Source organism: Gymnoscopelus braueri, assembly GCF_963280865.1.
Source record: "Gymnoscopelus braueri genome assembly, chromosome: 24".
In the NCBI taxonomy this organism is placed as follows: domain Eukaryota; kingdom Metazoa; phylum Chordata; class Actinopteri; order Myctophiformes; family Myctophidae; genus Gymnoscopelus; species Gymnoscopelus braueri.
The window spans coordinates 32,808,755-32,822,286 of NC_137626.1; the positions used below are offsets into that span (position 1 = coordinate 32,808,755).

General features: G+C 41.7%; 2 protein-coding genes across 2 annotated transcripts in view; one reads left to right on the forward strand and one right to left on the reverse strand.

The window, feature by feature from the left end:
• Positions 1-13,532, reverse strand: part of drc11 (dynein regulatory complex subunit 11) — a gene marked incomplete at its 5' end in the record, with an annotated part of 137,972 nt that overhangs the window by 66,776 nt on the left and 57,664 nt on the right. The window contains one exon of the mRNA XM_080422482.1: positions 11,479-11,563. Within this exon, the coding sequence (XP_080278608.1) occupies positions 11,479-11,563 (85 nt within the window). The remainder of the gene's footprint in view (positions 1-11,478; positions 11,564-13,532) is intronic.
• LOC308080202 (E3 ubiquitin-protein ligase TRIM47-like) lies at positions 7,484-9,252 on the forward strand (the record flags this gene model as incomplete). The annotated part of the gene is made up of 2 exons (XM_080421978.1): positions 7,484-7,550; positions 8,116-9,252. The coding sequence occupies exon 2, from the start codon at positions 8,125-8,127 to the stop codon at positions 9,250-9,252; it is 1,128 nt and encodes a 375-aa protein (XP_080278104.1). The 5' UTR covers positions 7,484-7,550; positions 8,116-8,124.

The following is a 13,532-nucleotide window of genomic DNA, read 5'->3' on the forward strand; positions in this document are numbered from 1 at the left end:
TGTGATGCTGCCCATTCTCACCACCTGATGTCGGTTGGACAAGAAGTCCTGTATCCAGTCGCACATGCTTGGGTGTAGCCCTAGGTCTCTGAGCTTTTTGTCAAGTATTGCTGGGACAATGGTGTTGAATGCTGAGCTGTAGTCCACGAACAGCATACGTACATATTTGTCCTTCAGCAGCTTGTTGTCCATGTGCGAGAGGACGGTGTGGAGAGCCATGGCAATAGCGTCGTCGGTGGATCTGTTTTTGCGGTATGCATACTGCCACGGATCCAGCGAGGCAGGTAGCGTGGAGCTGATGTATTCCCTCACCAGTTTCTCGAAGCACTTGCTGACGATCGGGGTGAGAGCGACAGGTCTCCAGTCGTTCAGGCATGTCACTTTGGCCTTTTTGGGAATGGGCACAATGGTTGACATTTTGAACCCTGCAGGGACCACAGCCTGGGAGAGGGAGAGGTTAAAGATGTCAGCGAAGACACCCGCCAGCTGGTCTGCACATGCCTTAAGGACCCGGCCTGGAATCCCATCAGGTCCGGCTGCCTTGTGGATGTTGACCCGTGCGAAGGCTGTACGCACTTCTCTCTCCGAGATGGTTAGAGGGTTCTCCTCTGCTGGTGCTGCTGATGGCCCCGCTTGGCTGCCGCGGTTGGGGCTGATCTCAAACCGGCCGTAGAAAGTGTTCAGGATGTAATCATTACGTTATGGACTTTATATTCCATGTGAAATTAGATTTTATTATTTCAAATTCCAAATGATAAGCAAAACACTAACATTTTAATGATAATATGCCATTAATATAAACTTTATTTTCTTCTTTAAAACCTTGACAAAATTTGTTTTCTTTGTGATACCAATAAATAGTAACTATTGATCCAATCGATTGATTGAACATTAAAATACAAATGCTCTGAAAATGCACTCGGCTGAGAACGCTTTTGAGATTTTCAAGTGTCCCTGATCCAGAAAAGGTTGACAACCACTGATTTAAAGAAACCTAATGAGAACAGAAGTCGTCAGATGATCCCTGCCGCTGGGATGTAATTGAGTAAGGGACTTGTGCAGCTCAGTGTGTAGAGTAATGTAAGGTGTTCCATTTCCTGTACAAGTCAATACTGTACGTAGAGCCTACCAATAGCACTGCCAGCATTAGCGGTTCATTTACCATACTCCAAATGTATACACTTGTGGTTTTATAAGAAAAACAAGGAACAAGACACTGACACTGAAGAGGGTTAGGAGGAAGATGAGGAGCCTGCATACACTAGAGAAGAAGTTGCTAAAATCTTATACGATTATTACAATTAATAATTGTATTAAAGTGCACACCAATGGCTTATTTTAGCTGTAGCTTGGTTAATCTGAATGTTAACAAACAGATGCTGTATCACCTTAGATGAACGTTCTGCTAATTAAAAGTTTTTAATAAAAAATGTTCTTAATACATTTTTGTTGATAGGTGGCTTTCAAATGAAAGCCTGTTTCCGCCACTGAATAAAATCAAGAACATTGTGGTTCCTTGATATCTGAAGGTTGTTTTTCCTTGATATCTGAAATATGAATTGTTTTCTCATGATAAATAGGCAATTTCAAGCTAAATTCTGAGATATTGTAAATAAATGTTTTTAACAAAAAGGACATTGCTGACTTTTTGTTATTATTTTGTAGTATTTGCCATCATGCTTATCGATTGATATACCTCCTTTTTAGTCACAGGAGATTTTGAACATGGGGAAACCGCTAGACAAAGCTTTACAATGGTTTCTATTGGGGCCACAGAGCATGAGGCTCAGACTGGTTTTAGACAAGTCCAATTTAACCCCAATTATCTAAACCACTTACTTGGAAGTGAGAGCAAATGTGAAAGTTAAAAGTTGTTCCCTGAAATCTCCATTGTTAATGGCCCATTGCTCTGCAGATTGACTCCCTGGGTCAACTTACAGGAATGACCTACCGAACTTACCGTATTTATGCTCGCACAGTTTTGTTTATAAGTAAGTAGTCTTGGGAGCCAACTGTTGACGGTTTAAGTGGTTAAATGTCTGAAAATACACATTAAAGGTTCAACTAATTTTATTTTGTTTCTATCGATTAGTCACCCAATGGAGACTTGAATTCATGGATATTTATTTAGTGTTTGTCTTATTCCTAAGCCAATAATTTGATAACCAGTAACCCGGTAGGCAGCCGTTCCGGTAGGAGATACAAAGGAGACTCTTTGTGTCTCCTACCGGAACCGCTGCCGGTCATCAAATTATTGGCTTAGGAATGCGACAAAAACTAAAAAATATCCATACATTCAAGTCTCTATGGGGTGACTAAGCGATAAAAAATCGTGGGGGTGAACTATCCCTTTAACATGAATCCAACATACACTGATGAGAGTGCTGTCAAACAAGTCTATGAAGTTATCTATAAAATCTATGAAAAAGTTGAATCTGCATTTGCAACGCAATGTGTTGTGGGGGGGTCCCTGCTTCATCTCCCTCTCATCTAAGGGGTCTTTGGCCCGATTTTTTTTTTGAAGACCCCTGGTTTACAGCATTTTGTGAATGAACCGATGCGACTGCATGCGCGTGTGGGGGACAGCAGGAATCCTGGTTTTCCATAATGAATGATTACACCTGGAAGCGAGGGGTTGAGTGCTGGCTGTAAAACTAAAGCAAAAACAACTAAAACTGAGTGACGGGGACAAAAACAGCACCATCAACCTAGCATGGCTGTTGACTTAGCAGAACCCAAACAGTTTGGGCTTCCAAAGGAGCCTCCTGGACCGCACGCACCGCAACGAGGGGGCGAGAGGCCAGCGGATGGAGTCGTAAGAGGGCGCGACCTCTTGCCGCACGACTCGAACACGGGTCACAGGCACGCAGAGGACACCCGGGCCACGATATACCTCCCTTCCTCTGTTAAGGACCAGACGACCGCTGTGAGACAGGAAGGTAGAGGTTTGGACCATCGGAGCGTCTGTTTGTTTGGCTTGATTTGTGGGATGCCTGAATGCTTTGTTACGCAGCAGGACTGTTCATCTAGATCCACGGGGGACTGTTCACAGGCCCGCCGGGATGAAAGTCAAAGTGAGTTACAGCAGTGGTTTCTCAAACATTTACCTGTCAATGACCTCCCAAATTGATACATATTAGGTCCACGGACCCCCATTTGTAAGGTTTTTGTGCCAGGGACATAATTCTACAACTGTCTATACTGTAAGTGGGGAGAAACAGTGATCTGAATATTCATTCCTATGCACTCTCTCATTGGAATAACGTCTAGCTGGCTAGACTAACTTCTAGCTGGCGACAGTGTTCACTGAAACAACAGTGAAATGAACCACTTTCAACTTGCCGTTCATATTTCTGCCCGACAGCAACGATATGCAGAATGACATGAGCACAGTCAGAGCAAAAGTACAGGCTGACCAGCCAGGTGGAAACCAGTGTTACTTGCTCTACTACTGTACTGCATGTGAGGCTGCAACTGTCAATGATTTCATCAGCGATTATTCTATCGATTACTTTTTCAAAGAATCAAACAAACGTGAAGCAAGTTTCTTTTTCAATCAACACGAAATAATTCTAACACATTTTCCAGGACTTTTTTGTGTAATCCTTTTAGCCTTAATGTCTGACTGTACCACGCGCTGTTTCCATTTCTGAGTATTCAAATCAATCAATTGATCAATCAAAAAAGCTCCACTAGCTCTATGAAACAGTTAAACAGACATCTCATTAGGGTCTCAAATGGAAAAGCCATCTGGTCTAAAACTAAACCACTACCATCCACCCCTACGGACCTGACCCTATGGTGGTCTGAGCTAAGTTGAATGCCAAAGGCAATTTGAACAACATAGCGTCCCTATTCCAGGGTGAACAATTGGCAAAAATAGCATTGTGAGCTTGTAGATCGGATATTTCCGTCTCAGAGAAGTGTAGAGGGAAAAAAGGAGGGTGGCTACTGGCTAGTATAGACCCCTGAGGGACAACAAGAAACTAAGAATTTAGGGTTTTAAGTAGTTAAAAGCCCCTTCTATACAAATACAGATATATACAGTAGTTGCCAGAATTACATTTACAACTAATGCTCTTATCTACAGATAATTTCAGTGCCTAGAGGCAACGTACAATTACTGGGGTGCAGAGGTTGAAACAACAGCGGACTGACGGAGGTACCAAACATTCCTGTGTCCTTTCAAACATGTTTCAAAAACCTTAGCCTGTACTACAAACAAGCCAGTCTTAGTTTACAAGCGATCAATACAATCCTATATTAAAACCGCATAAATGCGTCGACAGTGGGCGGTAGGTGAACGTCACAAACATAACATCCCGACTGCACCGTTGCTATGATCCGCACCAAACTTGGCACAAACACTGATCAGGGGTCTGCCATGACAATAGTCACATCACGGGCCCTCAGGGGCAAACTGCGTTTTCCTAGGGAGTTGAAGGCAAGGGGGCAGGGGGGCGCCTGCTGAGATGCTCTCAGCAGGAGGAGCAATGTTCTCACTAAATAAGTGTAGAGGAATATCTTGTGGAGTTTCAGCTACTATGCATCCCAGAAATATATAGCTTATAAGGATTTGTAATTTGTAAGGAAATGTAAATATGGCAACTCATTTAGATGTAGGCCTACGTAGGTTTATGGTTTATGGTTTCCCAAGGACTATAGCCGTTTCACTCATGATACAATTTATTTCTCTTTCAACAGATACATACATGTGCCAGATAATCCCAACACCAAGAGTTTCAGTCATTCAGTCCGACTTCACTGTATCCTATAGTAAGTAGCCTTTTCAGAAATTATATTTGTACTTAGGCTGTCGTGAAAGTTTATAATATTTAGAGAAATTTCAAGTTGCAAATACAAAAGTATTATAGCAGTAGTGAATTAGCAAACTGGATATTTAGACTGAATGTTTCCTTTATCCTCATCTTGCGCTAATGCACGCAACTGTTTCGCCAGGTTTTATTTTTGTTGTTTCTCATAAGCGTGCATCCGTTGTCCGTCAACAACACAGCCGTCTGTGCCTTGACTTCTGTGCTCTGACTCTCTCCCCACCCGCCCCCTTGCCCTCAACTCCCTAGGAAAACGCTATTTGCCCCTCAGGGACCACAGGCACACCGAATAGTAACACCAGGGACCACGTTGTATGACACAGCTTACTCTGTCAGGGGCCCCCAGGGGCTATGTTGTACAACCCAGTTTACTGCTGCCAGGGCCCCTGAAGGCCTCCCTTTTTACTGCTGCCACATTGTACTTGTGCCAGGGGCAGCAGCAAGTTGCAAATTTTTGTACGGCTGCTAACCTAACAGGGCTCCCTCGTAACACAGATCTTGTATTTCGATGGGACATCCTGAATAAATAAAGGTCAAATGAATAAAATAGGGTCCCACATGGGCCACACGTTGTCATGGTGCCCCGTTGCGCCAATCACCGGCACCAAACTTGACACAAACACTGTTCTAGGGGTCTGGCAGGAGAATAGTCACACAAAAAAAACTAAATTGCACACCACTGTAGTAGCAGTGCTACTACAGTGGTTAACACTTCAAAGGGGAAAACTGGTGGAAAAAAAGATTCCTTAGGCAGAGACTAAGAAAATTTATTTTTATTTTATTATCATCATCATGCTCATAAAGTGGTCTACAGTAAGTGCTCAAAGTGAAAGGTGCTTATATCGTACAATATAGCACTGACGACGGTCCTATGACGGAAACATTTGCTACTTTTTTTTAACTTTTCACATGAAAAAAAGTCTTCCTTAAAGTTTTTGTAGAGTGCGAGTCTTTTCCCACCAGTTATCCTTTATGTTTTTGAGCCCACCGCACCTGCAGTCAACCCTGAACAAAGGACAAAGAGGGCTGTTTACCGTTTACCCTGGAGTTTAACAATTAAAACCGGGAAAGCATCTGTGTCATTTTAGATTTCTTTAGCTATTCAAAAATAGCAGATATACAAGCTCATATTCGTGCCGCGCTAAGAGCTTGCAGATCTGCTATTTTTGAAAAATCTTAAACATTTGTGCTGCTAAATTCTGCTAAATTCTTAGCTGCTTGCTCTGCTTGGTTAGATGTAAATACAGAGAGAGAAAGGCAAACACTGTTCAGGCGTCTGGCATGAGAATAGTCAACCAAAAAAAGCTAAATTGCACCCATATGGGGAGCTACCGCAGTGCTACTGCAGTGGTTAACACTTCAAATGGCCATAAGTCTGTGATCATTGCTCTGATCAGCGCAATATAGGACTGTTTCCACCATATTCATGGGAAAGATAATACGTAAACAAAAAGTTTAAGCTGCAACACAATTTTATACAATATGCAGTGGGGGTCCCTGGTTAATTTCTCTCTCAGCTGAGGGGTCCTTGGACTGAAAATAGTTGAAGACCCCTGGTGTACACATTCATTCATCCTGGCTCTGTCTGGGACTGGGCTGGCATATTTCAGACTACTGACACTTTGTTGTTGCAATATTGCAGGGAGTTTCGGGTTTTGCAATCTACTAGATACAATTGTAGCAAGTAGTGGGCTCTACTGTATATCACTCTCTCTCTCTCTCACACACACAGACACACACACACGCACACGCACACACACAGAAAGCTCACCCCTTAGGCTGTTATGTATTTATTTATTTAATTTATCTGCACCCATAACGTTAGTTATTTTGGAGACGCCCACAAAGCTCAGATTATAACTTGAACCCTGGTTCTATATCACTCGATTATGAATTTTACCCAAAAGTCAATCATCTCTTCAGGGCAGCCTTGTTTTATGAAAACTTTGAACAGTCGTCCGTCCCAGAGTGTAGAAAAGAGAGTAACGACACGCTTTGATCTCGCCGCAAAGCGGGCTCCTATGGGCTATAGTTCCAAACATTGGAACTATCTCATTGAGATAGACAGAGCACTTCCGCATTCCATTCTTACAATGGGAGTCGACGCTAGTGTCAGAACTCTCTTTATGGCTCTGGTCCGTCCTTAAGTTCTTTTGCTGAATAGACCTAAAACGGACTAATATTTTTTACTTTGAAGAATGTTATCCTAAAACTGTCAAAACAAACAGACTTCGACCTTTATGGTGAGTTTAATGTTTGGAAGGACCCACAGACAGACAGTACATATTACGATACCCTGCAAAGCATACTGTAAATGCAGGCAGGATAATGATAAATATTGTGTTATAAGAGTTACCTTACATTTAAAAAAGATCGATTATTCAATTTGACATGAATGCTGTCATGGTTTAATACATTTGTATGTGTCTGCACTCAGGACAGTGCAGTTAACAACACACACACCCACACCGACTCTGTCCCACACTCACACACACGGATGAGTAGAAGAGAGAGAGGGAACGGGGAAGACGTGAAGCACAGAGACGAGGGGAGGCTGTGCAAGGTTAACAACAACGAGGAGGAGCTTCCCAGTGACGCAAATCTAAGGAAATGAAACCAAAACAGTGACAGAAGTTTAGTGGCAGTGCAAACGCTCTCTGCATGACTCTCATTCAAGAGGACCGTTATAGAAGTAGCCTACTGAGAACTCAATAACAGGTGAGTACAGCAGATAAGGATTTATTAGTCATTAACAGAATAAAAGCAAGGCATATTAAACTGTATTCTGTTACATTATATTCCCCAATATTGAAATTCCCCAGTCTAATGTTATGTAAACATGATGTTTTTTCATGAAGTATCTGCCAACATCATTGTTCCCTATTCCACACAATACAGCTCAGATTCTTAATCATTAAAGGGATAGTTCACCCCAAAATGCAATTTTTTCAATCGATTAGGCACCCCATGGAGACTTGAATTCATGGATTTTTGTTTTGTTTTTGTCGCATTCCTAAGACAATAATTTGATGACCAGCATAACGGGAAGCAGCGGTTCCGGTAGGACACACAAAGGAGACTCTTTGTTTCCCCTACCGGAACCGCTGCCGGGCATCAAATTATTGGCTTAGGAATGCGACAAAAACAAAAAAATATCCATGAATTCAAGTCTCCATGGGGTGACTAATTGATAGACAAAAAAGGCATTTTGGAGGTGAACTATCCATTTAAGCCATGAGGAATATCATTCAAGATCTACATTTCTGTCACTTTTTATTTTCAGTTTGTAGAAATGGCGTCTGGTAGCAGTCTCCAGTCTGAAGAGCAGTTCCTGTGCTCCATCTGTCTGGACGTGTTCACTGATCCAGTCACCACTCCGTGTGGACACAACTACTGCAAAACCTGTATCAAACATCACTGGGACAGCAATTATGCGTGCAAGTGTCCACTCTGTCAAAAACAATTCTACATGAGACCAGAATTGTCCGTAAACAAGATCCTCTCTGAGATGGCCGATCGGTTCAGGAAGTCAAAGCAGCTGAAAAGAACGTACAGCGCGACCCAACAACCTGCTAAACAAGATGAAGTCTCCTGTGACGTCTGCACCGAGCTCAAGTTCAAGGCCCTGAAGTCCTGTCTGGTGTGTCTGACCTCCTACTGTGAGACTCACCTGGAGCGTCATCAGAGAGTCCCAGGGTTAAAACGACACATACTGATTGACCCCGTCAAGGACCTGGAAGACTTTGTCTGTAAGAAACATGACAGGCCTCTGGAGATGTTCTGCAAGACCGACCACGTGTGCGTTTGTCAGATCTGCACCGGGTCAGACCACACGTCACATCAAATTGTATCTCTGAAAGAGGGATTTGAAGGAAAGATGGCCGAGCTGGGAAAGACAGAGTCTGAGGTTCAGCAGATGATCCAGAAGAGAGAAGTGAAGATTCAGGAGGTCAAGCGCTCGGTGGAGCTCTGCAAGAAAGACGGAGACAAAGAGAAGGCAGACAGTGAGCAGGTCTTCACTGCTCTGATGAGCTGTATTCAGAGAAGCCAGGCTGAGGTCGTCGACGAGATCGAAGAGAAGCGGAAAACAACAGAGAAACAGGCTGAAGGCTTCATTAAAGAGCTGCAAAAGGAAATCACAGAGTTAAAGAAGAGAAGCTCTGAGCTGAAGCAGCTCTTACAAATTGAAGACCACCTCCACTTCCTCCACAACTTCCCGTCCATCAACACCCCTCCACCCACCAAGGACTGGACAACGGTCAACGTCCATCGGTCTCCCCAAGTAGAGACTGTGATTACAGTTTTGGATAGGCTGGAGAAGAGGCTCACTAAAGAAATAAAGAACATACGTTATGATGAGCTGAGAAGGCTCCTGATAATGACCATGACACGCTACATTTCAAACTCATCCTTCCAATGATGGGAAAACAAGTGAATGAGAGAACCTTCAGAAAGTTTGTAGATTATGAGGAAGGTCTTGTTATGTTCAGAAAACAACGTTACCTAGGCCTGTCACAATTATTACATAATCGCCTAATCGCAATTAGTTGAGATAATCGCAATTATTTTGCATAATAGTCATAATCGTCATAATTGTTTCCATGTTGAAAAAATGTCATACATTTAAAAAAAATAGCAGAAATAGCAGATTAACAAGCTTACAACGCATCACTTTGTGACGTGTTGTAAGCTTGTAGATCAGCTATTTCTGTTATTTTTACATTTATGAAAGTATAAAATTATTAAATATGTCAGTAATTTCTTTGTATATTTAAGTTATTTATCATATATGCCCTGTGCAATTTTTGATTACAAAGCCTAAAAGGCAAACATAAATTACGTTTTTATTCATGTTTCAATGTTCAATGGCAAAAACTCAATTCAATCGTTAATCCTCCATTATTTCTGTGACAATTAATCGTCAACTTAAATGTGTAATCGTGAAAGCCCTAATGTTACCACAGAGGTGGGTTTAACAGGTCCATCGTTTACAGAGCGCCAAAACACACACATGTCCAGCTGTCAACAAGGCACAGTATTCACTTACGGCCGCATGCATTGCCGTACTGGTGCCGTAAACATTACTAATGTTGTACACATTGCACGTGCCCCCCCCCCAAGGTTGGTGCCCTGTGCTTCAGCACCTCAAGCCCGTTGGATAAGCCACCACTGCTCCTCTGATCATCTCTCCCGTCAGTCACACTGATTAGATTAACACATTATCAGAATATGTGTCATTTTAGATTTCGCGCTGCGAGCTTTTAGCACATCTGCTTTTTTTCAAACATTTTTTTCAGATGGGGGTCCGTGGCCAAATACATATCAATTTTGGGGGGTCCTTGGCACGAAAACATTTGCGAACCACTGATTTAGAAGGCATTTGTTGTTGTTTGTTGGGTTAATCCTCAGCTTTACATGAAATGGTTACATTTCATTTATACATACATTTAATCTTTTTTACAAAGTCGATCGGGCCCTGTTCTTATCATTATTGGTGTTATGGACCAAGTGTAAATCATTGCACTGGCTGTCCAAGCAGCGCATCAGCGGATGTGAGCTTTCCTCCATCCAGGGCATGTACAGCAGTCAACAAAGCCTGCGGTCTTATCATAGACCCTTGTCATCACAGACCATTCCAGATGCTACCATGTGGTTCCATAGCCCCAGAGCCACTGGCAGTAGGCTCCTAAAAAGCTACTTCCCCCAGACAATCAGGCTCATGAATGAAAAAAAAAAGGAAAAGTAGAACAACATTGGGAAACATTAACCATAAAAGACCCCCCCCCCATACTGCACTCACCAGGCACGATACCACATCACTTTTTCGAAGTAGGAACCACGCACACAAACCTTCATGTGCCTCAACGTGGTAGGACCAACATACTAACTTTTAAATCGTTGACAAACTTGACATAATCATACAATCATACAACTGCTATTATTCTTGTTTTATTATATATATATATTATATTATTCTTTCTGCCTTAATCTTTTTCTTTTTTTTTGTGTTACTGTCGTCTATTATTGCTGCACAAATGGGTGAGGAAACAAAACAAAAAATGTTTTACTCCTATGTAAATGTAACAATAAAAATCTTGGATGGACTGTGTTAATAATAATAATAATAATAATAATGAATTGCATTTATATGGCACTTTTCTAAGTACTCAAACTTACTCAAAGCGCTTTACAATGGTTCATTAATTCATACAGGGGGGGGGCATTGTGAGGTGGAGCGGCGAACAGTCGACGCCAGCGTCCCCACTTTTCCCACATTCACACACCAATGGTGGCAAGCTAGCGCCGACCGAATCATTGGAGGCAATGTAGGGTTCAGTGTCTTGCCCAAGGACACTTCGACATGTGGACAGGAGGAGTTGGGATTCGAACCGCCGACCCACGGATCAATGGACGACCTGCTCTACCTCCTGAGCCACAGCCGCCCTATGTGTTGTTACTCTTGTAGAGCTATTGGTGTTATGGACGGTATTGTTACCTTTGTAGATCTGTTATTATCAGAGCTGGTGCTATGGACTGTATCGTTACCTTTGTAGATCTGTTATTATCAGAGCTGGTGTTATGGACTGTATCGTTACCTTTGTAGATCTGTTATTATCAGCGCTGGTGTTATGGACTGTGTTGTTACCTTTGTAGATCTTGGATCCCTCCATGACGGTGGGGAGGAACCTGCTAGGAGTCATCTTCCATCCCTTCTTCTCCTCCTCCTCCTCCTATGGCACATAAAACATTTACAATTATATTACAGAACCATTGAACTCACAAGCTTTAAGAGGAACAAAAATACAATAAATACATAACCATGTGATCTGTTTGTTATTAGCGCTGTGGCTGAAACCACTGATAATTTACACACATTTAATTGTGACAGTGCTGAGGTCAAATTGGGGCCAATTTAATTTAATGGTGACCGCACTGGAGAAGTTGTATAAGGTTGCGGTTTGTTGGAAACCTTGTATCTCCTTGTAACTTTTTTCTAAATGAGAAATTAATTAGTAAATTAATGCCCCAATTTAAAGTAAAATAAGAAAATTAAGAGGGAAAACTCAGAATAAGTCATTTGTCTTGGTTTTCCAATGCTTTAAATCATATTCCTCATTTTTGATGCATTTTTTTAAGTTAAAGTTCATGTTTTATAAACATATTTTTAACAATTTTTTTTATCGGAACAAAGGAGTTTCAAAAGACAAACACACATACAAGGATACAAGACAGAACAAAGGACAAATACATTACAAAAAATAAAAAATAAAGAAAGCCTGCATTCTACAATTGTTACAGTTATTACTCTAGTAAAGATTTGTTATACATTGTCCATGGGCTGAAAGAAGAAAGACCGCTTTTCCCAATTTTTGTGTAACTTGTCCTCTTGTAGTTTCCATAGTATAGATCTATGTTTTATAAACATTTAATCAATGAAAAGTATTAAGAGCTTGTGACTAAATAATAACTACATTGGCTCCATTGGAACACGGATCCCATTTTTCCACATTTCCTGAAGAGTAACGCTGCTGGATATACAAGGTTTCTTATCGACAGACGATAATAAATACCTTCTCGTTTCATTCATTCGTGACGGTCATAGGTCAAGTTCGTCTAACCTAGCGGAGACGGTGACATGGGGAATGGAAGGAGTTCAAAGCCCTGCCGGCCGCTGACAAACTGCTCACCGCCGCTGTGCATGGAGATCATTGTCAAATCCTACCTAGCTCATTATGAAGACTTGAGCACTCACTGAGGGTGGGGGGAGGGGGGGGGGGGGTCATCACATAACATTTTTTTCCTTAACCCATTAAAGGGATAGTTCACCCAAAAAAAAGTACTTTTTTCCTATCGATTAGTCACCCCATGGAGACGGACCGGTAGGCAGCAGTTCCGGTAGGAGACTCAAGGAGACTTGTTGTGTCTCCTACCGGAACGGCTGCCGGTCTTCAAATTATTGGCTTAGGAATGCGGGAAAAAAAATATAATATTCAAGTGTCCATGGGGTGACTAGTCGATTATAAAAAAAAGTCATTTTGGGGTTAAACTATCCCTTTAAGACCTGAGGTCGATTCTACAAATGCCTTCTAAATCAGTAGTTCTCAAATTAGTAATGAAAACTGATAAAGGTAATGCTTTGGAATAGTTGTCCATTATAAATAGTTAAAGGTAGGGTAAGTGATTTTCTTTGGTTAAATTAATTGTTAAATAGCTCTATATTCTGATAGTACTCATTGCTATAGAGTGTTTGTTCAGTAAAACATGTCTCTCCTGCTCTTTATTAAACAGACAATGCATTTTCAGGTCAGGATACCAATTTTATCCAATCAGGATAAAATACTCAGTCAGGATAACAAGTGAAATTGGAAGTGATGACACAAAGAACTGAGGCCGATTCTAGGAATGCCTTCTAAATCAGTAGTTCTCAAAATTTTGTGTGCCATTGACCCACAAAATGATATATATTTGGCTGCAGTCCCCCATCTGAAAATGTGTTGTGCCAGGGACGCCCAAGAAGAGAAGATTTGTGTTGAACATTTCTAAATTTCTCAACACTTTTTTTTCCCAAAATAGCAGATGTACAAGCTCATAGCTTGTAGATCTGCTATTTTTGGCGACTGTTCTCCCCAGATAAGGGATGCTAGGGTTCAAGTGGTTTAAAGGGACAACGTGAGCAAACATCCATTGTACATTCGTCCG